At 42.6% G+C, this 27,829-nt stretch overlaps 1 protein-coding gene across 1 annotated transcript in view; it reads left to right on the forward strand.

The window, feature by feature from the left end:
- The window catches only part of MEI1 (meiotic double-stranded break formation protein 1), a 2,282,292-nt gene that overhangs the window by 718,537 nt on the left and 1,535,926 nt on the right, over positions 1-27,829 (forward strand). The window contains exon 9 of the mRNA XM_044073933.1: positions 6,435-6,454. Coding sequence (XP_043929868.1) covers positions 6,435-6,454 — 20 coding nt within the window. The remainder of the gene's footprint in view (positions 1-6,434; positions 6,455-27,829) is intronic.

A 27,829-nucleotide genomic window follows, 5' to 3' on the forward strand; every position in this document is an offset into this window, starting at 1 on the left:
CTTGCCAACAGCCTTTTCTATTTTCTATTGCCTGAGTCATGCTAAAAGTTTTTTTTGTGCTGTAGTGTTATTATCAAAAAACAGTTGCTTAACAGCAATCTTTCTAAACTCATGTATATTATCAAGGTAATCCCTTATTTTCTGCTTAGCATTCTGCAGTTGATCCTCTTCTTGTTCTATGAGATTCCCCCTATTTTACAATACTTTAACATTTGTCAGTCCCTCTAAATAATGCTTAATTCTTAACCATGGCTGCCTTTCTTTTATTCCCACCCTATTTTTAAACTCCACCTTAATTTTCTCCCACTCCCTAGCTTAATTTTCAAAAGTAATTTCTGTCCTCTTGAATAGCCCCTGCATAATCTCCATTACCCATTCCTTAAATTCCTCTCTTTTCAACAGGAGGGAAAGAGCCAATGTGTCATTTTAATTTTATTACCCTGTGTTTTTATTTTAGTTTATTATTGGTGCATGATCTTAAATAGTTATTAGGTACATATCAAGACTTCCAATTAAATGTGCATGTTCCTGTGAAATATAAATTCTCTCTAGTCTAGCCCAGTTTTTGTATCTTGGGGAATAATATATAAATTCACTCCAAACTCTTATTACTGAAGTCACATCTTCTCTGCAACGTATTTTCATAAATTACTTCAAAAATCTACCCTCCTTTGTTATATGTTCACTTCCGGGCCTGCCAGACGCATCTTCACTGCTGGAAGTCAAATTAAAGTCCCCACCTATAAGAAATATTCATTGCTGAAAACTGATTATTCCATTCCCCACCTATAAGTTATATTCCTTGCTGAAAACTGATTATTTCACACAGAATTGTATTTTCATAATCTCCATTATAGCAGTTTTAGGTGGAATATAAATAAATGCAAATGTAAACTTCCTTCCTTGCCAGTATTCCCTTAGCCCTTCAAATCTGCTATTATTATCTTTTTGTCCTCTTCTATCACAATTGGTGCTCCTCCTGAAATTAATATATGTACTTCTCCTTTCCTTTGTCCCAGATATTCAGCTGAATAACCATCATGAAAACCTTTCTTTATCAAATTTGCATGTTCAATTCTTTTCAAGTGTGTCTCCTGTAGCACAGCTATTTGCACTCTGCTTTTTTAATATAGTTCATAGGTTCATAGATAGGTTCATAAATTAGTACTAAGCTAACTGCCCTTGCGAGCCATTTTAAGCCTAGCCAATTATTCCTTGTGAGACTCAAACCCCGCACCTTGTGTTTGTAAGGCAAACATCTTAACCATTAGGCCACCCTCCTCTTAACCTAAATGAGCAGCCCTTGCAGGACTTGAACCCAGGACCCTACACACCATGCCCTATGTAATTTACCAGTAAGCCACCTCAGCTGTTCTTTCTTTTTTGTATTTATCTGTGAGACCAATGACATTTAAAGACATCACAGAAAACATTATTGTATTAAAAAGTTATTATTCCCACCTTTTATGTAAAATACCTTTTTTGTTAAATGTCTACTTCCAGCTTTTTTATTACATGCATACACAGTTTGGCAGGTTGAACTTGTATAAAGTTGTTTCTTGTCATATCCATTTGAACCTATGTCACATCTTAGAAGACTTTTTGTTTTATTGAAAACCCTGAAGGAAAAAAAAAAACAAACAAACCCTCAATACCCTCTAAAACCTATCCATTTAATACTAACACACAAAACTATGTACATCTTCAAATGCTAAAGTTTTACCCTCCTAATTGGAACGATTGATCCAAACTGACAGCCACACTCACAGACTTGAGGTAGCCTTAAAGAAAGGTTATCCATGGTAAGACATGGTGCAGCCTGTGCTTCTATTAATTGTTAACTGGTTTTGTTTTATCTTTATAGCTCTCCCAGCTGGGAAACTCCTGAATGCTTTCAGAGAACATTATCTCCTAGTTAGTTTCTATTTTCTTTTTTTCTCCCAGCCAATCACTGTCTACTATACTGCAACCAGTTTCTCTGTATCAGATTATTTCCATGGAGACATGAGGGTGAGAAACAGAATTGCTACTAAGCATCCATTAATTTGCTAGAAAAAAGCCTCACAATATTCAAAATTCTTTTTCATTTACTTGCTTTCTCTTAAAATGTGTTACTAAATCAGTTTAAGGTCCTTAAACAAGTAATTCCCTCATGTAAGAATAAGAATAAGCACATTAATTTTGCTTTTGTCATGCTCTTCTACCAAGGCTTTTTTTTACATTACAGTGTGTACATTTCTTAAAACTGAACAAAAAAATGGAAAAGGGGGGAGAAAGGGAAAAAAGAACAGCACATATTTACAATTCCCATTACACTTAAAAATAACTGAGAAAACTTTATTTTATAGCATGCAAAGAAACCATACACCACAAAAATATTACTACTGAAAAAATGTTTTCTTTATTTATAGTTAATTTTCTCCCGTCTCTTCCCTTCCCCAAAGCATTTTTTCCAAACATTAATGCTATGAAGTGGGGAATATATTTTAAAGGCCTTCATAAGTCCAACAGATTCTGAAAAAGTCCAATATTTTCAGATTTTCTTGTTTTGTCATATTTCACAATTATAATTATTGCATTGTAATCCTGCATTAAGTTACTTGTTTTATTACTGTTCCTCTCCATCTCCCAAATCCCGTCTCTGCTTCATTTCCAACATACTATTGATTTTTCAAGTCAACTCTCATGCACCCTTCCCTCTCTGCAACATTTTCCATTGAAACAGTGAAAAGGTTTCACAGGTATAGTCTCTCTGTGGTCTTTATTACCAGAAGAACAAGAAGCAGAATCTTACTCTGTTTCACAGCTCCCCTTTTGTTAGACAAACTTTTGTATTTCCTCCTTTGCATGTACTTCATCAAAAATTGATTTTGCCCCTCCAGGGAAGAATACCTTGAAAACAGCTGGGTACAGCAGTTTGAATCTCACACCTGTGTTTCAACATTCCCTGAATAGTGGAATGAATTTACTCCCCTTCTGCCTGGTGCATAATGAGTAATCATTCTCCACAAACACTCTGTTGTTTACCACTTTTACTATGTTGGCCTTCTGCCACAGTTTTGTCAGAATAAGCTCCTTCTGCTGGTAGGATTGCATGTTTACTATTAAGTTGCTTTCTCATAGCCAGGATTGGAGCATACACATGATGTGCCCTTTCAACTAACAACTCCTGCTGTGGAATACCAGTCCAGTTGCTTATTTGTCCTTTCATAAAATTAATGCGGTCTTTCCCTGTCAACTTCTCTGGTATACCTGAAAATCTCAGGTTTTCCCTACATGCTTTGTCCTCTAATTCTATTATTTTTTGAAACATCTCTTCCTGAGCAGTCTCATAATCAGCCAGCTGTTTCTTCATTTCAAACTCTGATTTTTGCAGCTTTATCACCTTATCTGAACATCTGTTTAAAGTTTCTTCCTTTTTTTTCCAGCTTTTTGTTGTTTGTGTTGATATATGTCATCAGTGTTTCATTTATTTTAACCAGGTCTGTGTGCAGTTGTCTTATATCTTCCTGCAGGTTACTGGAAATCATGTCTGGAGGTTGCATTTCTTTTTGCTGAAAAGCTGCAGACCTTTCCCCAGTCAGTGTTTCTTCCTCACTTTTTGTAGCTGATTTTTTTCCAGGTGCCCTGTATTTCTTTTTTTCCTGGCATCCAGGCAATACACTTACTAGCTAGCTTCTGAAATTTACCCAGAAACACAAACGCCTACTGATCTTCTCTATTGAGTTTCCGTTTTCACACTGGGAGGGCTAGAGTTAAGCTGTTTGTCAATGTGCAGCTGTCTTGGAAAGAATTATTTGCACCCTTTGCAAATTCTAAATTGGGAAAATCAGTTGCAAAGGTAACTTTAGCCAGATGGCTGACGGACTGCATATTATCAGCTAGAACAAATTGGATTTATCCGTACCAAAACCTCTAAGAGCTCATTCAACTAGGTCCATGACAACATCGTCAGTGTTCCTGTCTAGGGCTTCCATGGATGACATATGTGCAGCTACATCTTGGGCAAATCCTCATACCTTTATTACTAATCACAAACTGGATCTGGTCTTGAGTGGAAGAGCAGCCTTTGGCTCAGCTGTGCTCAGGAATATCCTTTCTTATAGTCCACCTAGGAATTTAGGTAGCTGAGGATTCTGTCCCAACAGTTGAGGATAGAATGAAACTTGACATCAGATAAAGAAGTTATGTACTTACCATAACGTTCCATCTGTGTTGTCTATTTTCATTCTTCCTCAGCTCCCCACCCACCAACCCCCAACCTTTTTTCACAATGAATTTCTGGAAGAACGAGTGATTATAAGGACACCACTGTCCTCCTTGTTGAGCCCTAGGTATGGCTGATTCTATTGGGAATTTTTATAGCAGTTTTCTCTTCTTTATTCAAACAGCAAACAAGATCTGAGGTATATTGAGGGTTGGTGCATTATGGGTAGGGAGGGACTCAAGAGCTTTTTGGTGGCCATGAGCTATAGTAACGGTTGAGTGAGATCTGAGGAATGGATTCAAACCCAACAATTCAGGAAGAATGAAAATGGACAACGCAGATGGAACACTATGGTAAATACATAACTTTTTTTTATTACAGTAATAGAATAGTCTTATACTTGAAATGAACAAAATACTTAATTTAACATTTAGATTAGAATTGTAAGTATCGACCATCCAACAATAATGCTTAAATAAGAATGATGAAATTTATGTGATAAACTAATAATATCTGCAGTGTTTATCAAGACCAGTTTAACTGCTCGATAACAGTAAATCATTTGTATAGAAAAAGCAACGAAGAAGTAATAGTACTTTAAGATGTAATTGGATAAGCTTCTGGTGTCATTCAAAGTGGATCCAGTGTCTGTCTGCCTGGAAAGACATGATGAACAAACCACGATGTTTTGCCAGAGATGGTCTGCACCTGTTACCCCTGGGATTCAGGTTACTGGCTAAAGCTCTTGACACCCCTATAGTGCCCTTTTTTTAGGCAAGGTTCAAAGGACAAAACCACCACCGTAACAGATACAAGCATACAAAATCTGAAGGTAATGCTACTCAATGCTACAAGTCTAAACCTCAAAATGCACTCTCTCGAGGCACTCCTAAAAATGGAGAACATCGATATCTGTGCAGTAACTGAGACCTGGTTCAAGGCTCCAGAGAGCACCCCTGCAAAACCAGGCTACAACTCTTACCACACTTTTCGGCCACAAAACCAAGACCGAAACACTAAAGGTGGAAGAGTGTCCATATTCACCAAGGATATTCACACCTCCAGGCTAGTTGCACAACACAATGCATCTGAAATTCTCCAGGTGCAACTAACACTAGGTAAGACTGCAGTCCAAATTGTAGCTTGCTACAGATCCCCAACCATGCCCCAAGATTATCACTACACCTTTCTAAACATACTCGAAAATATTAAGATACAACCAAACACTCTAATACTGGGTGATTTCAACTACCCTCCCATTAACTGGGAAAACTACTCGGGTACCAACTCCTTTTCCCAACGGTTCTTGGAATTCATAGATTCTAACGCCCTGCATCAACTAATCCATTGTCTCATCAGGGGCTCCAGTATCCTAGACCTGGTCATTACCAACATGGGAAATAGATGCTCCACACCAGTGGTCACCCCCTCATTGGTCAGGTCTGACCATAAGCAAATCACCCTTGACAGCCACATCCCACCCCCACTCCCCAGTAAGGAAACCTCCTTAAAAAACGTCTCCAAAGTCAACTTCATGCTACTGAAGTCAGAAGTGACAAACTTCATAACACCCATGCAGACGGGATCTGAAAGTTTGACTGCAGAATCCTACACTAAGGCACTGTACAAGCACATCCACTCGTGCATGAATCGTGCCATCCTAAGTAGAACCAAGATGCTTTCCTCCAAAAAAAGGAAGCCAATCTGGTGGTCCCTTGCTATAAACAAACTATACAACAGAAGGAAGAAACTGTTGCAGAAAAGAGGAAAATCCCAGCATGCAAAAAACTCCCTCACCAACCTCAGTAAGAAACTGAGATCCCTCATAAAATCCTCAAAAGCTAGTTGCAAAAATAAAATTGCCAAAGATTACAAAGACAACCACAAGGCATTCTGTAGTTATGTCAATAATCTAAATGGCAATGCTCAGGTCTGCTCTGAGCTACAACAGAATGGCATTAAATATACTGATCCCAAGAATATTGCCAGTATACTGGCAGATCGATTTAGTGCCAACTTCACCCCCCTCTCACCCCCTAAAGGGACCATCTCAATACCAAAAGATTGCCAAATTGCAGTAATCACGGCCACACCGGTAGAAACCGCACTCTCCAAAGCTAAGAATACAGCATCCATGGGACCAGATGACATCCCAGGCTGTGTACTACATGAACTACAAAATGAACTGGCACCTCACCTAAGTGTCATGTTTAATCATAGCCTTGCCTCAGGCTTCGTGCCCACTGAGTGGCGCACAGCTACAGTTATCCCACTCCACAAGGGGGGATCCACCTTGGATCCCGGGAACTACCGTCCCATCAGTCTGACAAGCCTGATCTGCAAGGGTATGGAACGCATTATCAAGGAACTTATAAACAAAGACATTGGCAACGTTCAAACACTGGATCCCACCCAGTTTGGGTTTGTGAGGGGCCAATCTTGTCTTCTGAACCTGATTGACTTCTTCAAATCAGTCTCCAGAGCCGTGGACGAGGGTAAGGTGGTCCACACAGCCTATCTGGACCTCGTCAAGGCCTTCGACACCATCCCCCACTCTGGAATCATAGATAAACTTACTAGGCTGGGCATAAATCCCTATGTCACTCGATGGGTTGCCAACTGGCTTACTGACAGAACCCAGACTGTAAAAGTAGCCGACTCCAAATCCAGCTCCAGACAAGTGACAAGTGGAGTACCTCAGGGTTCAGTCCTGGGACCACTCTTGTTTGGCATCTACTTCTCTGATGTGCAGGCCAACACTAAGGGACTCTGGCTCAGAAAGTTCGCAGATGACTGCAAACTGGGAGCGATTATTGAATCTCCAGATTATGTGAATATTCTACAAAAGGACCTTACAGAAACAGATGCCTGGTGTCAGAGCCATGGGCTCAAGCTTAATGCCAAGAAAAAGTATAGTTATCTCCTTTGAAAAAAAACGTACCCATGAATTACCACATAAGTAGCAGTACACTAAACATCGAAAGTGTGATGAGAGACTTAGGGACACAGGTGGACAGTGGTATCACTTTCGATAACCACATCACCACAACAGTCAGGGAATCCTATGTGGCTCACTTCATCACTAAGGGCTTTTCATCCAGAAAAAAGGAGGTCATTGTCCCACTATACTCATCCCTCATTAGACCCATTATAGAGTATAATGCCCCATTTGGTATGTACCTCACACGACATCTGTAACAGCTGGAAAGGCTACAGAAATACATCACTAAAAGAATCACAGGCCTAAAGCAGATGCCATATGCTGACCGTCTAAAAAAAAACTCCAGCTATACTCTGTGGCATATCGTCTACTCAGAGGCAATCTCTGCTTAACATACAAGGCCATGTCAAACCTTGAGCTGTTGGACATGCTCCACTTAAAGAAATCCCAATCCCTCAGAGCCACACGCTCCAGGGATCTAAACCTTGTCATCACAATGAACAAAACATGCTGGAGGGATAGGTTCCAGACCCAGAGACTCCCCATACTCTGGAATAGACTGCCCATACATGTCAAGCAGGGCGCCTCCTTGGCCCTCTTCAAAAAGAACCTTGATGATTGGATGGGAGATTGGTAACTCACCCTGGGGATCATGTCAGTCGCCCTGCTAGACAGGGGTCCAGAGAAGTAAATATTGTGGGAAGAAATATCCAGGGAATTGTTATGGCTAGGTTTGTATAGGCCCTAGGGCCTATAGCCTAGTACCAACCTATGAATCTATGAACCTATGCTGAAAGCAAGTAATAGTAAGTTTCGAAAGTTACTTAGTTAAGATTGCCGACAAATAATATGAACATTTTCTCAGCATTCTCATTCTTTAGCTACAGTAGAACAGAGTTGACTGCCACCTACCATTTATAAAGTGTTTTAACTTTACCATCAATACATTGATAGCAAAAGCTTCCTAAGAAGATTTTTTAAATTTGTGAAATAAATATACATGCTTACATATGTGCACATGCACACACATCCCCCCCACACTCATGTTTATATTTGTGTGTGTATGAGTATAGTTAAAAACTCTGACATACTGATACTAAGATGCAAATAAAACCCACGTTAAATTGATAGCAAAAAAAAAAAAAAAAAACAGGCAAATACTATATTTCTGTGATCAATTTACTGTAAAGTTACACTAAAATGAAAAAAAATGCCAATACCATAGAATGTGGTTTGCATAAATAGTGATAGCTTCCTCCTGTAACACCTTACTAATGATTGATAACTTTAACCCTGCCCCAACCCCACCCGTGCACCTTACCTCTGAAATACCCTTTCCATAACACTGCCACTAAACTGTCAGCATTCTGACCTGTCATTATTCAGAGCATGTAGTATTTTTTCAAAGAATTAAGCACAGCTACAGTAGTCTGCTCAGTTTATTGAACATGCACAAGAAACCCATCTCTAAAGTTTGAAATCTTTACTGAACATAAGCAAATAATCAGAAAGATAACAGAACCAAATTATCTTAATTATAAAAGTTTTTACTCTACCTTTTCATTAAGACTCAGCTTTCTATCCAAAATAGTTAATTTCCTCTTACTGTCATTATCCTTCATCCAAAATCCAGATCAACTATTTTAGTAATTCATGGTTTAAGGTAAACTCAGTTCTCCCAGTTGTAATTAACCAATATTTTTAATAGATCAGTTTTCACCCAATGTTGAACTCTCCAGAGTTGTATTTAGGCTGTCCATCTGAGCCTTTCTGTCTTAGTCCATAGGTATCGATACACATTCAGACCTGTGTTTTACTACCTCTCAGAGACAGGCTAGTGCCTCTGTCTGGCTCTGTCCATGACTTTGCTTGTAACATCTCTCTTCTGCCTGTTTCTTCTCCTCCTTTTTTTATTAAATGGGGCCTGGCTTCTTCAAGTTAAGTGGTCTGTCTGGGAATCCTCCTACTGCAATGCCCCAGCATTGCAGTTTCCCAAACTCCCTAGTGGTCACTTGTGGGCAATATGCCCCATGAACCTTCCATAGCTCAGACCTGTAGAGATGAGCAAAATAGGCCAGCCAGATCCCACCTTGACTGGTCTATGAAACCAATGATAGAAGTCTATAATTCCTTCACATTTTAGTCCAGTTGTAGCAAGTTCTGGCAAAGTGTCCTGCTTGGAGAAAGGCATTGCATCATGGTTGCTGAATGCCATATCCAGTCACTCATTTAATGGACTTTGTCGTAGATTTACCAGGTTGGTGAATAATTTAGATAATGGGTGCAGAACACTCAATATGATGTTGTTAATCTTCTTTCCATTCATCACTGATGGGTTCGGAACCGTGTTGGCCTAATACCAAGCTCGCATACACCAAAAACTCTTGAGCTAAGCCACTACCCACAATGCCCTTTTCCCTGTTACTTCAGATCTCGTTTGCCGCATAGCCATATAGCAGGGTTTCACCGAGCTCTCAAGCTAAGTGATATTTTTCTTGTTACTTTCTGTATTTTTGGATATTTATCCCTTGTTTAGTCACTTTCTAAATCTTTTCCCTTCTACTTCACTCGTTTTACAGTTATTGTAACTTTACCTAACTAGCTGTACCCATTGTGTAATTCTTTTTACCATCATTGGTACACCCTCCCTTGTGGTATCGCTTGATACCATTGTTGGTATCTTCTTTCCTTTTCTTCTTCCTTTTCTTGCCTTTCTAGGTTTTTAATATTCTTGTTAACTTGTAATTAGTGTGTGTGTGGAAATGTCTGATAAAAAAGGGACTTCGGGGTTTAAACATTGCACTTCTTGCAATGGTAAACTCCCAAATAGCGACTCTCACGATGACTATGTTTATTTTCTGGGGGTTTCTCACCTCTCTGTTAAACCCCCTTGTCAAATTTGCCAAAGTTTCAGTCAACAGACGCTGAATGAAAGAAAAAATAAATTGATTTTGAAAGGCCTTCTCGGTTCTCCTGTCTAAGAGGCCCTTTCTGTGTCAGAGGTCTCAACCCCCAGTAAAGGACCAGAAACATCCCCATTCTGATCCCTCTTCACCGGCTGGTGATAGTAATAAGACACATAAACATAAGGCCCACAAAACTTCCTCAGAGCACAGACTTGCTAATTTGGCTCCAACTACTACTACTGTTCTGAGCTCTGCTCCGATTTCTACTATGACTCCACTTCAGCTACGGCATCGACTTTGCCTATCAACTACAGCTATGGCACCAACTTTGCCTTTGACCACACTGAAAACAGTTCTGACCCATGCAATTTCTTTATAACTGGTGACATCGACTCAGAGCGCCTCTTCGGCACCGAGCCCTTTTACTACTCCACTGAGTCCTTTACTACCTGTCTCAAAATTAGAGACTACGGTGCCACTAGCTCAGACACCATGGACCCGATACTCACCTTCCTTGGATCCATTCCTGGGTCAAATATACAGTCCCTTTTTGGGCCGACTTGACTCCCCCTCAGGAGGGTTCAGAGGTCCACCAGGAGTCTATCCGAACTTGATGTGGTACGCCTGTTGGATCAGCTGTTGACAACCAGAGGGATACCAAATGTTCTTAAGACTCATCCCCATCTGGGACTTGTGTCTATCTCTTCCAGGACTCCGACGTATACTCCTCCTTCGGACCTGTCAGTTTCGAAGCCCATTGCTCTGACGTCCTTTGTGGAACCCCGTTCCTTGGCGCCAACAGTGACTGTCACTGAGGCTTCAAGGCCACCCCTTTGGTTTTTGATTCCAATGGAACCATCCCCTCATCAGACTCAAAATGGTTGGGGGGCGGAGTCCTCGGTCCAGGGCACAGTTCCGAGTGTTTTATTGGTTCCACCCTCAGATCCAGAGATAATGTCAGCCCTGATCCTACTTGAGGCTCCATCCCTGGGAGCGAGTCCGATGGAGTGGGGTGTGACCCTGGTTCCACGGTTGTCTTTCTCAGTTCCGGGCTCCCACTCATCTTTGGGCGGGCCTGCTTTTTGGGTGATGGAGAGGATGCTTGCTTCGGGAAGCATTCCTCTGACATTGGAACTTCATCCTGCTCCCTCTGAGCTACAGCTACCATGAGCCACCTCCCCGGGACACCGGGAGGAGAAGCCTCAGGAAACCCCAGTTCGGGGTACACATCCTTGTGAGTCTTCCTCAGATATTCCCACTGAAGAACCTCCTCGGAAGAAGGCATGCAAGAAGAAGCACATAGACTCTCCTGAAGAGTCTTTGACAGAAGACACAGACTACGATGATGGGGAGGGGTCCCTACGGTCACCCCCAGATGATGTCTCCTTCGGAGACATCCTGGAAATATTAAAACAGAAGGGTGGCTGGAAGCTCTCCAACTCTTCCTCAGAAGAGTCCATGTTCCTGCAGGCTTTTCGCTCTCGGCCTTTTACCTCTTGCATGACCCCACCTGCCAATGAGTTAATCCAGCTCATCATGCAGCATACTTTGCAGAACCCTGACTCTATTAAGGCCATTCCCCGGAGACCTGATAAGATTCTTTTCCCCGGAAGAGCATCCACACTGGTCCAGAGGTTTGCCAGTTGACGCTATGTTGGTGGCGGCAGACACTAAAAAGGAACTAGCAGAAGAAAGTCCTGCTGTTAACCTGCCTAACAGGGAGTCCCAGGCTGTGGACAGGTTGGGGAAGCGAGTCTTTGCTTCAGAGACCTTTACTGTCAGGTCCCTGAACTAGTTGGCACATTTCATGAGGCTCCAAAGATATTTGATTACCGAATTTTCTGGATCCCTCTCAGGTCAAGTTTCTGACGAGGCACGGGACAAGGTTGCCTCTCAACTTGCCACCTTGAATCTATTTCTAATTCATCCATGAGGATGCTCTCCCACGCAACTGGAGGGGTGGCTAGAATTGTGGGTGCAGGCATAGTCATGTGGCGTCATGCCTGGATGCACATCTGTGACCTCGCGGACTCCTTCAAGTCCTCCCTTTTGAACGCCCCTATTGAATCATCATCCTTATTTAGTTCTAAAGTGAAGGACACGCTGGCCAGGTGCGAGCAAGATGGAAAGATTCTGTCTGCCATTGGCCTACATTTTTTCAAGCCTTAACATTCCTTTTCCAGGAACCAGGGGAGTGGGAAAATCTGGCACAAGAAATGTCAGGGTCCTTTCCGTAACACACACGGCGAGGATTCCCCCAGATGCAGAGGGGGGTTCCAGTGGTGGAAGATGCCCCTTTAGGGGCAGAGGGGGTCCCCAAAACCAAGACTCCAGGGATTCCTTCTCTGGGCGGTCTTATAAATGATCCTGAAGGGTTGCCCGATTGCTTTCCTCTGGAAGCAGTCGAGGCTCGTTTTTCTTTGCACCAAACTGCCTGGTGCTCTATTACAAATGATCAATGGGTGCAGAGAATAATCTCCAGAGGCTACTACATCCCTCTAACCTCCCATCCAAAACCTACAAAGAACCTTCCCGATGTTCCACCCAATCAAAGGGAAGAAGCGGCTTCAGAGATAAGAAAGCTGTGTCAAAAAAGAGTCATCCAACAAGTCCCTCCAGACCAGTATGGATCCGGGTTTTACTCAGTATACTTTTTACTGCCAGAAAAGAGCAGGGACTGGAGACCCATTCTGGATCTCAGCCACTTAAACAAATCAGTTGTACAAACCAAGTTCCACATGGTCACTATTCAGTCCATTCTCCATTTTTAAGGGAGGATGTTTGGTTGTGCTCGATAGACCTCTGGGATGCGTATTACCACATCAAAATAGACAAACGCTCCAGGAGTCTCCTTCCAGCTAGGAGCCAATCATTACCAGTTCCGAGCCCTGCCATTCAGTCTCATGACGGCCCCCAGAGTGTTCACAAAATGTCTAGCAGTGGTGACAGCTCATCTGAGACTTCAAGGATTTCAGGTGTTTCCATATTTAGACAGTTGTCTCCTCTCTACCCCAACCAAACGTCTTCTGGCTATGGCCCTCCAATACACCCTTTCACTAGCAAAGTCCCTAGGCATCACTGTACACTGGGAGAAATCCAACTTAGAACCTACCCAACAGCTGGAATTTATAGGGGCAGTTTTCGATACCCGATCCTGCCTGGTATCTCTGTTGGCTCACAAACTTCAGAGGTTAAGATCACAAGTGCGTGTGATACTGTCAAAAAAAGGTATCAGCAATGGAAATTCTCCAGGCTCTGGGGTCCATGGCTGCAGCCATTCCGATAGTTCCTCTGGCAAGGTTACACATGAGACTGTTACAATGGCTTCTATTGTCCCAGTGGTTTCCAAATCATCATCCCCTAAACTCACAGGTGCTCATAACCAACTCCTGCAAGCAAGATCTCCTCTGATGGATGAGGCCAGATGCAGAACTTTGGTGCCTCCCCTTTCAGACCCCTCAACCCAATGCCGCTGTGACCACAGACGCTTCCCTGATAGGGTGGGGGACACCATTTTCAAGGAAAGACAGTCCAAGGCACGTGGTTGAGCTTAGAGGTCAACCTGCTATCAATGTTCTGGAGTTAAGAGTGGTGCTATTAGTATTGCAGGCATTACATCCGCTTCTTCCCCCTGGAGCGATTGCAGTTCAGTCAGACAATATGTCAGTAGTCTGGTACATCAACAAGCAAGGAGGAACCAAATCCTAACCCTTATGTTGAGAGGCCATGAGAATTTGGCACTGGGCGATACCTTCTGACCGCTTTCTTATAGCAACACACATCCCAGGGAGCTCCAACGTGATTGTGGACAGGTTGAGCAGATGCATTCTCCTTCCACACGAGTGGTCTCTCAATCCCAAAGTGATGGCAGTAATTTTCAGCCGATGGGGCCAGCCCTGCTGCGACTTATTCACCTCCCCTTCAAACAACAAATGCAGCAGCTATTTTGCTCTCTTTCCCCCAGAGGGGGAGTCCCCGAGAGATGCTCTGACTCACGATTGGCCCACGGTCTCCTCTACGCTTATCCCCCAATTCCCTTGATACCTCTATTCTTAAAGAAAGCCACTCGGTTGAGATACAAGGTGATCCTCATTGCCGCATTCTGGCCTCGTCAAGTGTGGTTCCCCTTCCTCCGGCCTCATCTGTTACAGCCTCCATGGATTCTGGACACTCATCCAGACTTAAATTCTCATCCCCAAGGGTTGACTCACCTGACTCTGTCCACTCTCAAGCTGATGGCTTGGTTTCTCCACTTCCGTTAGTCGCCAGGCAGGAAGCCCTTTCCTCACCTGTTCGCGATATCATTCTGGCCTCCAATAAACCATCCTCCAGAAAACTTTACAGGGATAAATGGAAAAGATTTTCTCTTTGGTCTAAAGAACAGATGCTAGATCCCTTCTCAGCTCCAGTCTCTGTCATCCTTCAATGCCTTTCTGAGTTCTTTGAAAACGGCGCATCAGTCTCTACCATATGAGTCCATTTAGCAGCAATTTCCAGTTTTCATAATGGAGTACAGGGCATCCCAATTCTGTCCATTTGCCTGTGCAAAACCTTTCTCAAAGGAGTGTTTCACAGAAGACCTCCAATTAGGTGTCCCTTAGAGACGTGGAATCTCCATCTAGTACTGCAGTCTCTCTCTCAACCCCCTTTTGAGCCTGCTGCAAAATGTGATCTCAAATTTCTCTCATGGAAATCTCTCTTTTTGGTAGCTGTCACTTCAGCTAGATGGATCTCAGAATTATAGGCCTTATGCATCAAGAGACCGTACCTGATATTTCATAAAGACAGAGTATCTCTACGTACTAATCCATCCTTTCTCCCCAAAGTGGTTTCTGATTTTTCTCCCAGTGTTTTTCCCAAACTATTCCAGTAAAGGAGAATACTATCTACACTCCTTGGATGTGCATAGACAACTATGTTTTTACCTAGACAGGACTAAATCTATATGCAAGACAGACCAAGGATGGGATATGCTGTATCAAAAGTCACTTTATCAAAGTGGCTCAGAGATTATATTTCCTTGTCATACTCACAAACGAGCTTAGACCTCACAATATCAAAGCACATTCAACTAGAGCTATAGCAACCTCTGTAGCTTTTCACTCCAGAGCCTCTATGGATGACATTTGTGCAGCAGCCATTTGGGCTAAACCAGGGGAAGAGCAGCCTTCGGCTCAGTGGTACTCAGGAATGTTCTTCCATAAGGGCCACCCAGGTTTCTCAGGTAGCTTGGGATTCTGTCCCATCAATGATGAATAGAAAGAAGATTAACAACATCAGATAAAGAAGTTATGTCTTACCATAATGTTCCATCTGTGTTGTTGATCTTCTTCCATTCATCGCATTCCACCCTCCCTCCCCCACTAAAGGCTCCTGGTGGATCTCATGGGTCCTTGTGGTGTGTCAGGGTTTTTGCGCAAGAATGGCCTCTGCTTTATTTCTATATGTCTATGCAAACTCGATCTGAGGTAACAGAGAGAAGGGCATTGTGGGTAGCAGCTTAGCTCGAGAGTTTTTGGTGTACGCAAGCTTGGTATTAGGCCTACATGGTTCCAAGGGGCTCAGAACCGAACCCATCAGTGATGAATGGAAAAAGATCAACAATACAGATGGAACGTTATGGTAAGACATCACTTCTTTTTTTCTTTCTTTTACAAATTCTCTGTGTCATAGAATGATGTGAATCAAGTGACAGATCAGTGGTGTTTACTCTGCCATTATGTTCTTTTGGGAACCCTAGTATCATGTTGCTCAACATTTTCTTGGTTAGCATCACAACCATTCAGACTGTCATTTCCCACTATGTTTTAAGGTCCTGAAATGGCTGATTGGTTTTTTTTCATGCTACACTTACATGATGCAGAAGTGCTATTTGCTTTCATCTGTTTTGTACAAAACAACTTATCTTTTTTAACATATTATCAATTTTCACTGCTTTTTTTCATTTTTATAATGGCATTTAATTACATATATTTTATTATTTTTTTACATCAGCTGCAAGGAATAAGCTGTTGATTTTGATGTCATAACTGGATTATACTCAACATGAAGTACATTCTGGATTAATTTAGGTTTATTTCTACAGTTTAGGGTCTTGAAGTTGTTTCATCTATGATTTCCCCAAGCATGCTAATCTGGTCTTCATTACAATTCTATTCAGGCATTTCTGTTTATTTTTACTCTAAATACCTCTGCTATTCTCTATACTGATCAGTCCCTCAACTTCAGAAAGTTAGTTTACTTCTGTTTTGTTTAAGGGAATTATTTCCTATTGCAGTATTACATACAGCAGTATTCTCTATGCCTTTCTTGTATTAGTTTAGCATGAGAAGCAAGGATTGGCAGAAGTTATTTTAATTTGCTCTTTACTTCTTCCAAAGATTTGCTTTGATTTTATTTTCAACTTCCACATTTTTAGTTAGTGGTTAATTTGGGAATAGAATCAAGAATTATACTTTTTATTCAGTTTGTAATGCTACTTACCCTTTTCTTCCTGCAGTATATTAATAAGGCTTTCATTCTTTTGACATTTTTCCAGCTATGAGATGTAATCAAGTTTAAGTCACTTTATTGCATCTTTGTATGACCTTGTTTATAGCCTTTTTGATCTCCTCCCGGATTAGTGCAAATTGTTTACTTTCATTTATTCTTTCAGAGTGTTTTGTGTATGGTTCTTGACTTTTCTTAACCTCTTGGAATTGGGCCTTTAGTAACTCATTCTCAGCTGGCACATTTTGATGCTTTACTTTTAAGTTAAGCAGGGTGCTGTTAATCTTTTGTAGCTCTTGCCACAGCATTTCCTTTAGCCTGTCTAAACACAATGTTGGCTTGAGTCCGAAACTGACTTTGCCTTTCAAGTTCCAATATTGGTTCTGTTTAGTCTTCTTCCCTTTGGCTTGTGATAACTTTTAAAATCCAGAACACGACTGTTCAAACACAATGGCAAAAATCTTTATTTATGCACAACAGACTTTTTTATTTGTAAAGACTCCTTCAGATTATGAGCAACAATACAATTAAGAAGCTTAATATACTCATGGTATCAGTCTCAAAAAACATACAATCTGAATCATATAAATGACAAACTATATCATCTCTCTGGCCGGGATTCACTAATCCTCTGTGTAGGACTAACTAAGTCTTACTCTGAAACTGCAGTCTAAGAGTATGATGTCAGCGCGTCATGCATATTCGTGAGGGCGCGCTGACTCAACTCTAAGGCTAACACGGAGCGTGCACGAGTGCAGGGGGCGTGTCAGACTGCCTAGCAGTCCAAATATCCACGCCCGTGCAAGTGCCTAAAGAGCAAATGTCACCAGACATGAGCGAGTCCGCTCAAATGTGTATATCCCCAACACTACACTCCCCCACATTCCAACCCCCTGTACAAATATAATAAAATGTAAAACCTTTTTTTTTAATCATTCCCGATATAGCTGCCCATACTTGTGCATGTGTGCACGTGTTTGCCCATTGCTTAGCTACAGTTAGCAGTTCAGACATCGAAGAGGATAATAAACTACTTATATGCAAATTAAGCCAAATCACAGTAGCGTAGTGGTAGAGCCTTCGCACAAAGAGGAGGCATTCCCGGTTCGAGTCCCACCACTCCCCTTTCCATTTTCCATAGTAAATCTGTGCATAAAAATAATTCCTGACATTTACCTTTTAAATTATAGTAAAATGCATTGAAATGGCCTATGTAGTAGTGAACGATATTTTATATATATATATATATATATATATATATATATATATAAAAGAAGGTGAAATGCTCATGCATACTGATAAATGCATAAGTAATGTATCTTAAGCAATGTGAAGTACTGCTAAGCAAAGTTTACCAGTATTAAGCACATTTAAGTATAATTGCTCATAGCTTAGCAGTGCTTTAACTAGCACAATAGCTTTGCGTGAAGCTGCACATCGCGCCAACTAGCGCAAACAAAACATGTTTGCATGAAGCTGCACACCATGCTAACTAGCGCAACGTTGGGCAAAGTCGGTAAACGTAGAGCACTGTTGGGCAAAGTTGGCTAAACACAGCCACACCTCCTAGCCGGTCAGGCCAGTAGTAAAATAAAAAGCAATGACAGGCCTCGAGCCCGGGATAGTGTGCACCATAATCAAAGTACTGAACCACTAAGCCATGACAGCATTTGATGTCCATGGACTGTCGACACACATATACATATTAATCAAAGTTTACCCAGTGCTAAGCAGGTGTGCACTCAGCTGAGAATTTTCAAATCCGGCCAATCACAAATAAGTGCGGGAACTGGGGCATATTTAAGCTCCATAGGCGGGAATACTTGCCATAACTGGTAGTAGCTCCCATCTGCAGGCAGCAATGGCTGGTGTTGGCGGGGGCTCTCGCTTTCGAGCGCAACGGTTGGGCATTGAGTAGTCAAAAATTATGGTTTGGCTCCTCGTCCATCATCATGATGCCAGACTCCTGCAGGGCCAGTTCCAGGGCACGGAATACAAAGCGGAAGCCTGGAACTGTCTCGCACATGAACTCACCAGTGCCACAGGCGTCCCTCGGACTGGTGAGCAGGTCAGACACCACCATGCAGACCTGAAGAGACGCAAGCAGGACCAACTGAACCAATGGATACAGGAGACCCGTGGAATGGAAAATGCCCCACTACTGTGTAGGTAGCCATGGAATGAAGTATGTAAGAATTGCTATTGTAGTCGATAGTATGGATAGGTATATGTCTCAATATCACTTCATTTACTTCACAGCTGCATGTGTCCGTGCTGCGAATCAGCAAGCCTATGCAGATAGGCTGCTAAGTCTGCGCCACCAGGCAGGTTAGTAATTATTCTGCATGTATTGTTATATAAAGTAAGTGAGAGAGACGGACAAAAAGTGTTGTAGCCCGATAATAAAGGTATAATAAGGCTTGAATAACCTCTCTGCATGTACTGTTATGTAAAATAAGTGAGAGAGCCTGAAAAAGAGTGTCGTAAACCATAAATTAAGGTATAATACGTCTTGAATAAGTCATCTGCATGCACTTAATATCAAATAAATGAGAGAGCCACTAGAAAGTGTGTAATGTAATTAATAAAGGTATAACTCCTGGAATGTGTCTGTGTCACTTTCTTTGAAATGTTGTTGTACTCTTGCAGTATAGAAATAGTAGTGCTGTCAACCCACACTTGGGTAGGTCCATAGAAATTGGATGAAGGGAGTGCCAGTAGCTGTTAAGCATATATACAGTCCTCAACTGTTGCTTCATGGCTGGCATGTATAGGTACATCTGGCACATGAGTAGCTTGTTATTGTGTTCCCCAGAAATGTAAGTGTGCTGCTAGAAATGTAGGGGGCTGTTAAAATATAATTGATAATGTCACCTGAACACATCCAGATATGTTGACATATAAATATAAATAAAATATATAAATACGTAGCAGTAACATCTGCATCCTGGACAGTTTGTATGTCAGGTACAGGTCAGGTATATAAGGAACTAGCAAAACCCATTTCACAAATTAATAATACATGTAGGGGATATATACCTGCAGTCAATAGGAATGTAGTGTAAACTATAAGTACATATAAGATGTTAATGGAGGTATCTTTTCACACCCTACTGTATGTGCATAAACAATGCAATTCCACACCTCAATGGGTATGTGTAATCTCAAAACATTTGTTGGGACATATGTCATATTGGTTTATAAATATCTGCATTTACTTTTATGCATGTGCCCTGTTCAAACACCTCAATCTTGGTGGCCTGTTGTCACCAATCAATCCTGCATGCTGTTGGAATGTCCACTTTTGTTCTATGTATACATGTTTTATGCTTGCTGTTCAGCTGTTGGAACTCTGGTGTGTTGGGTTAATGGGAATATTACTGCATGCTGTTACAACTAATTTGAATGCTGTTGGCTGTTACCGACCCATATTGTCATTAAATCCTCCCAAACATAGAATGTATGGGAAAGCCGGTCCCAGCGGACCCACCTGTCCCACCTCAGCTGGCGATGGCACCTGGCACCAGCAGGTCCAGTACCCAGCCCGGGACCTCCTCCTCCATTTGCCCTGTGCCACCTTTGGGTGGAAGTGCTGCAGGGGATGGGGCTCATCCGCCCCCCTGCAAGCGTAGCTGGAGGAGGGCCACCTATCACCCTCCAAACGGTCCGGGCTGTGGTGCGTAGGGAGATCGAGTGTTCAGTCGCTGATCCCCTACGCCAGCTCGAGGCAAGAGTGGCGCGACTCACGGGTGAGCCTGCCCCTCCTACGCAGCCCCCAGCACAGCCACCCTCCGGGCTGTGAAGGTGCAGTGGTGACTGCCCATGGGTGGGGATCTCAGTTCCACTGTTGCCATCTGTGGGCTCATGGGCTTGCGATTTCCAAACATCCTTCCCCGTCAGTGGTGTTCACCCACCCCATGTGCCATATTCCGCCCCTGTATGCATCTTGTTTGTCTTGTCTGTTTACCTCCCCAATCTACCTCCCCAAATATACCTACTTCCCCTACCCCACATTCCACTCTCACCTGAAAAAAAAAATGGGCAATCTGCTCCCACAAAAAAATTACGCCCCATACATAGCTGCCCATTTTGCACACATGTCCGCTAGACACATAAACTGAAATTTAATTGGCACTACAACAAACTTTGTTGTCCTCACCCCTCTCTCAGGGGTTGAAGGTTTCAAATTTCCCTCCAAATTACTAGTATATGCACAGCTGTTGCTGTTAAAGAAATGGACAGCTATGGACCTTCCCTACACCCGTCCTGCACATCCCGAGCTGTTTTCCCTACTGTCTTTCCCTCTTTGTGCCCCATTTTCACCACTTTCCTATCTCCTCATTTTCTTTTCTTTCAAACAAATGAGCGTGGGGGTTAGCGGGAGTAAGCACTTTTAAGCAGTAGTTAGCGGGTTTGTGCAAGTGTGCGCTTGTGTGTGCTTAGCTAAGTATTGCTAAGCTTCGTGCAAACCTACTTACAACTGCTTAAAAGTGCCTTAGTCACTCTGCATGTGAGGGCCCTTGTTCTGCTCAGCACTAAAATTAAAACACCAATGTCAGTCTCAAACCCCGGACCTTGGACACATTAGACTGCATGAAGTACCACTAAGCCACAGTAGATATACAGCAGGTTGTTGCTGAAATATATATATCATGCATCAAAATGAGTGAATGTAAAGGTAAGATAGGCATGCCATAACACAAAATCTGTTCTGTGGAACTTTACCACCAATTGTTGTGGAATTGCATTACATGACTGTGATAACACAACCAGCCATTTTAGCAGTAAATAATGTTACAGCAGCACTTTAACAACCCCCACACAGTATCATAGCAGGACAATCCCCACCCAAATGTACAAAATACCTGTGTGTTCAAGGTCCAGCAAGGATGTAGGTAGGCATACTCAGTACTGGAATTGTCCAGCTTTCATGAGCATCCTGTGCTAATGTGAACAAAAAAAAAAAAAAAAACACAAACGGTGCAGAAGTGAGTACATTAATATCCACAGTATAGCAGTTCACAAATAGTTCATGTGCCAAATGAAAACATCTCAATAACTACATATGTATGGCAGCTAATTGTATAAGTAGAAAATAAACTACATACTCCCATGTATCTTGTGTTAGCATTTGTAGGGGTGAGTACAATTCTACACTGACAACTGTGTACTGGAAGTGGCAACATTCAGGTCTGAGTACAACATTTGAGAAAGCAGGGTTCCCACACATGCAATAATTGAGGTCACATGTACGTATATGTATTTGCCACACAGCTACCTCACATGTGCAATGCACATACTGGTGTCATACAGTAGTAAAAGCAAAACCCACAATCCATTGACCAACAGTGTCACACACACTCACCAAGTGCAGGATTCAAACCCCTACCTAACTACTTCATGATACTAGAGTATGTATTAACACGATATGCTATACACATCACTGTGAGTTTTCTTTTCCACAGGTATATTTGTAGGATGGTGACATCATCAGACCTGAGAAAGATTAGTATACCACTTTTAAGGTGTTTAAGTACTCTCCAAAAAGGTTGCTCCTCTCCAAGGAGATTACAGACAGACACACACACTTGTCAAGTGCAGGATTCAAACCCCTACCTAATTGGCTTATGATACTACAGGAATACGTATTTACACAATGCACTATACACATTACTGTGAGTTCTCTTTTCCACAGGTATATTTGTAGGATGGTGACATCACCAGACCTGACAAAGATTAGTATACCACTTTTAAGATGTTTGAGTACTCTCTAAAAATGTTGCTCCTCTCCAAGGAGATCACACACAAACAGACACACACACTTGTCAAGTGCAGGATTCAACCCCCCCTACCTAATTGGTTTATGATACTACAGGAGTACGCATTTACACGACACGCTATACACATTACTATGAGTTCTCTTTTCCACAGGTATATTTGTAGGATGGTGACATCATCAGACCTGACAAAGATTAGTATACCACTTTTAAGGTGTTTGAGTACTCTCCAAAAAGTTTGCGCTTCTCCAAGGAGATCACACACAAACAGTCACACACACACTTGTCAAGTGCAGGATTCAAACCCCTACCTAACTGGTTTATGATACTACAGGTGTATGCATTTACACGACACGTTATACACATTACTGTGAGTTCTACTTTCCACAGGTATATTTGTAGGATGGTGACATCATCAGACTAGACAAAGTGGGTTACATTAGGTGACATTGGGTGGGCTACATAGAGGGAATGTCTAAACACTTTGGCCATGTGATCATCAAAGGAGAGTTTACTATCTAACCGTGTCCCCAGGGCCTTCATGACTTTCTCCATACATACTGGAGTGCCACCTATCTGGTAATTTGTTTGCACTTTGCTTTAGCCAAAGGGGATGACTATACATTCTTTGGCATTCTTCCTGGAGCATTGTTTTGACACCAGGTATCTGTCTCTGTAAGCCCCTTCTGGAGGATGTGTGTGTCAGCCATAGAGTCGATTATGGACCACAGTTAGCAGTCACCTGCAAACCTGTTCAGCCATACTCCTCCCGTGCTTGCCTGTACCTTTGAGTAGTGTCTACTGAACAGGTGGAGGCTCAGGACCAAGACATGTGGGATGCCATTTGTGACTGTCTTAGAGTCGGACATGGCACCCGCAACTCTGAACATGTGTGATTGATCTGTGTGCCACTTGGCCACACATCCTGTGATATAGCTGTTAATGTTCAAGCTGGTAAGCGTGTCCATGATGACAGAGGGGGGGAATGGTGTAAAAAGTCCTGAGTGAGGTCCAGGTGGGCTGTGTGGACTACTTTCACCTCCATCTATGTCCTTGGTAACTGTTTGAAGTAAGTCAACTATGTTTAGGAGGCAGGATCTGCCTTTAACAAGGTGAGGTTGTGTAGAGTCCAGTGTCTGGAGGTCCCCAATATCTCTGTTTATGGGTTCCATGACAATTTGCTCAATAGCTTTGTAGACCAGGCTGAGTAGACATATAGGGCAATGGTTTCCAGGTTCTGTTGTGGCACCCCCTTTGTGGAGCTGGATGATTGTTAGTGTATGCCATTCTTTGGGTACATACCCTGTGGTACGATTGAGTCTGGGCAGTGAATGTAGGTGAGGGTGTAGTTCCTTTTGGGCCTAGTGTAAGACGCAGGCTGGGACACCATCCAGTCCCATTGATGCTGTGTTCTTGGCTTTGGAGAGGGCTGTCTTTACCTGCATGTCCATGACGTCTGGGGCTCTGCATCCTTCTGTGATGGACACAGGCCCTTTTGGGGGTGATAGGGAGATGTTTACACTGAACTTGTCCCCCAGGATGTGGGCAATGAAAGTTGGTTCAGTGTATTCCTTGCCATTTGTCAGTAGCTGACAGCATATTTGGAGGTTGACACCTACATGACTGGTATAGCTACCGCAGGCTTTGTGGTTGTTATTCTTACAGTCCTTGGCAATTTGTCTTTTGAAACTGTCCTTGAATTATTTTATGAGCAATCATTGCTTCTTCCTAATAATGATCAGTGATGCCTTTTCTTTAATGAAGTTGGCTCTATCAGGTGTTAGTTTCCTCCTTCTGTTGTCTAGCTTATTTATGGGCAATGACCACCAGATTGTTTTCTTTTTTATGGAGGAGTGCATCTTGGTTTTATTTGTGATGTCTCAATCCATGCATCCCTGTAGATGCTCATATGATGCACTTGTAACTGATTTGGCAGATTGTATACCATTATCCTGTAGCAAGAGGGCTTTAGAACTTTCCACTTTGGTCTTGGGACGTGTGCAGTTTGCTTTTGAAAATGTCTTCACGGTGGTTTCATTGACTGGGTGGGATGTGGATGTCCAGTGTGATTACTTTATGATCTGATATTACCAGCAAGGGTTTTATCTCTGTTGTGGAACACTGGTACCCCATGTTGGTGATGATCATGTCCAGTATGGTGTCACCTCTAGTGGGCATGGTGACCAGCTGTTCCAGGGTTCTAGAGCTTTTAAACTCTAGGTAACATTGGGCAAAGGACGTTGTACACAAGTAATTCTCCCACTCAGTGTTTGGGTAGTTGTGATCACCTCATATAATGGTGTTTGATAGGACCTTTATATTTTCCACTGTTCTCAGGAATACTGAGTGAGGTTCCTGTGACAAGGTAGGTGATATGTAGCAGGCTACAATCTGATGAGCAGCTTTGCCCAATGTTAGTTGCACTTGCATGGTCTCCAAGGCCTCATGCTGTGCCACTAACCTGAAGGTGTGGGTATCCATAAGGTAAATGGGTACACCCCTTCCTTTTGTATTTCACTTGTGGTTTTGGGTCCGAAGGTCAGAGAGATTGTGAGTGTTTTACATGGAGCATGTCCAACAGCTCTGCGTTTGACATAGCTTTGTATGTTAGGCAGTGAACACATCTGAGCAGGCAATATGCAAGGGAGTACAGATGGAGCATTTTGAGATGGTCTGTTTATGGCATGTATTTCAGGCCGCTAATGCTCTTTGTGAGGTATTGCTGCAGGCTTTCCAGTTGTTGTAGTTGTCTTGTGAGGTACATAGCAAAAGTGGCGTTGTACTCTATTATAGTTCTAATGAGTGATGAGTAGTGGAAAACAATGTCCTCTTCTATTCTGCATGAGACACATTTTGTGATGAGGTGTGCCACATAGGGTTTCCTGACTACTGTGGGGGTGTGATTATCACAGTTGTGTCCAGTGTCCACCTGTGACCCAAGGTCTCTTGTCACACTTTCAGTGTTAAGTATACTACCGCCTATGTTGTAGTTCTTGGCTACAGAGTTTTTAACACAGGGGATGACAATGCACCTTTTGGCATTGAGCTAGAACCCATGGCTTTGACAACAGCTATCTGTCTCGGTGAGGCCCTTTTGTAGGATGTCCACATCTTTACTGTTTACAATTATGGCTCCTAGTTTGCAGTCCTCTGGAAACTTCAGTAGCCACAGACCTTCCATGTTAAAGTTTACTTCAGGGAAGTAGATACTGAACAGGACAAGACACAGGACTGGACCTTGTGGTACTGCACTCATCACTGGTCCAAAGTCATACTTGGAGTCTGCTACTTTCACAGTGTGTGTTCTGTCAGTAAGCCTGTTGGCAACCCATCTTGTGACATAGCAATTTATACCTAGTTTAGTGGGTTTATCTATATTTCCAGAGTGTGGGGTGGTGTAAGCCGTGGCAGGATCAACATAGGCTGTGTGAATCACCTTACCCTTGTCGACAGTTCTGTTGACTGCTTCAGTGTCATCTATCAGGTTTAGGTGACATGATCTGCATTTTACATTTTACAAACTCAACATGGTTGTGGTCCAGGGTTTGGGGATTACAAATGTAATTTTTTTATATGTTGTATGATGATACATTCCATGGCCTTGAATAGCGGGCTCGTCAGGCTAATGGGGCGCTAGTTCCTGGGTCCGTGGTGTCTCCACCCTTCTGTAGTGGGATAAATGTCACTGTGCACCATTCAACATGCACAAAGCATGAGGTGAGGCTATGACTGCACATGGTACATCAGTGTGGTGCCTGTTCGTTCTGTGGTTTGTGTGGAACACAGCCTGTAAAGTTATCTGGTCCCATGGCTGCTACGATGCTGGCTTTGGAGATTGTTTTTTATCTGTGCAGCCGTGATGACAGCAACTTTGCAGTCTTCCATTATAGAGATGTGCTCTTTCATGGGTGAGAGGGGGGTACAGTTAACACTGATCCTATCTGCCAGGATGTTGGCAATATCAGTTGGGTCTGTATATTTAGTGCCATTGAGCTGTAACTCAGAACAGATCTGAGTGTAGCCATGACATGGACCTGTCTATTGGGCAGAGATCTCCTGAGTAGACAGTATGCAACAGAGTACAGATTGGGTTACATTCAGTCTTGTTGCATGGGGCAACTGTTTGAGGCCAGTAATCTTCTTGTTGGGGTACTTCAGTGGTCTTTCTGGCTGCTGAACGTGCCTAGTCAGATTCATCGCAAGTGTGTTGTGGTACTCTCTGACGGGTCTGGTGACTGATGAGTAGTGGGAACCTCCTTTGACCTACATGCACAGACCTTGGCAGTTTGTGTGAATACATAGCATAATTTTCTGGCAACTTTGTGAATGTGTTTCTGGAAGTAGAGATGTCTATCCACATTTGTCCATAGATCCCTTATTATCACCTCCGTATTTGGCATGTGTATGAGCATGCCCAGTATGACCTTTCAGTATGTTGTTGCCTGACATTTGCTTTGTTTATTTAAGTGTGTGAGCATGCCCAGTATGACCTTTCAGTGTGATGCTGAATGAAATCCACTACATTAGTTGGAGTGTGTGAGCACGCCCGGTATAGACATTTATACTATATGTGTATGGAAAATCAAGTTGTATTTTTACAGCAGGCCTCACCTTAGTGTCATAGACCAACAGGGATCATGCTTTGCCTGCAGGGCTTCCATGAGACACTTTGCATAGACTTATCAACATTTCTACATACAGGGGGCACACCTGATTGTTACTGTGGGTGTACATAGGATGAGGGGTTCACCTGACACTTATACACATTTGCTATGCCTGCACTGCTATGTACGGTACACCATTTCAGTCTGTACTGTTGCCTATCGTATTGGCTTGAGGCATACTACTGTACTACACATCTTAGCGTCCAATGTCACGTATATTAGATTGCGACTTCATAGCCTACACAACCCACATCACACCGCCTGGCCTGATGTTCTCTGTCTGCATAGGCCTGTGGGGGAGGTTACCCATATGCCTCTTTAGGGCCATGTTACAGCATTTTTTTGTGTTTGCATTAGTGTACAATTGTTCTGCTGTGTCAGTGCCACTGAAATGCTGTCATGGCTTAGTGGTTCAGTACTGTGACTATAATGTACAGTATCCTGGGTTCAAGCCCTGTCACTGCTTTTTATTTTTATGCTGGGCAGACCAGACTGCTTAAGGGACAGTAAAGCAAATATGAGCATGTTTACTTGACTTTGCTCAACTTTGCCTAACATTGCTCAACGTTGCGCTAGTTAGCACGGGCAATTTTGTTTATATATACTAAATATTGGTATAAGCTGCTTAGCACTGCTTTATATTGCTTAAAACATGGCAATCATGCCTCAGGTGGTGCTGCAGGGCTGCCTGTGTCGGATGCACATACTACACTCCCTGTACATGTTTGGAAACAGGCATTGTCAAGTTAGGCATCACTTTTATTTTATGTGCGAGTCAGAGAGAGGTATCATTTTCAGGGTTCCTACTGAGCCAGTGTATGTGCTATGCATTGCCTCTTTGCCAA

This window comes from Protopterus annectens, chromosome 1.part0, assembly GCF_019279795.1.
Source record: "Protopterus annectens isolate FY-2018-M chromosome 1.part0, PAN1.0, whole genome shotgun sequence".
Lineage (NCBI taxonomy): Eukaryota > Metazoa > Chordata > Ceratodontiformes > Protopteridae > Protopterus > Protopterus annectens.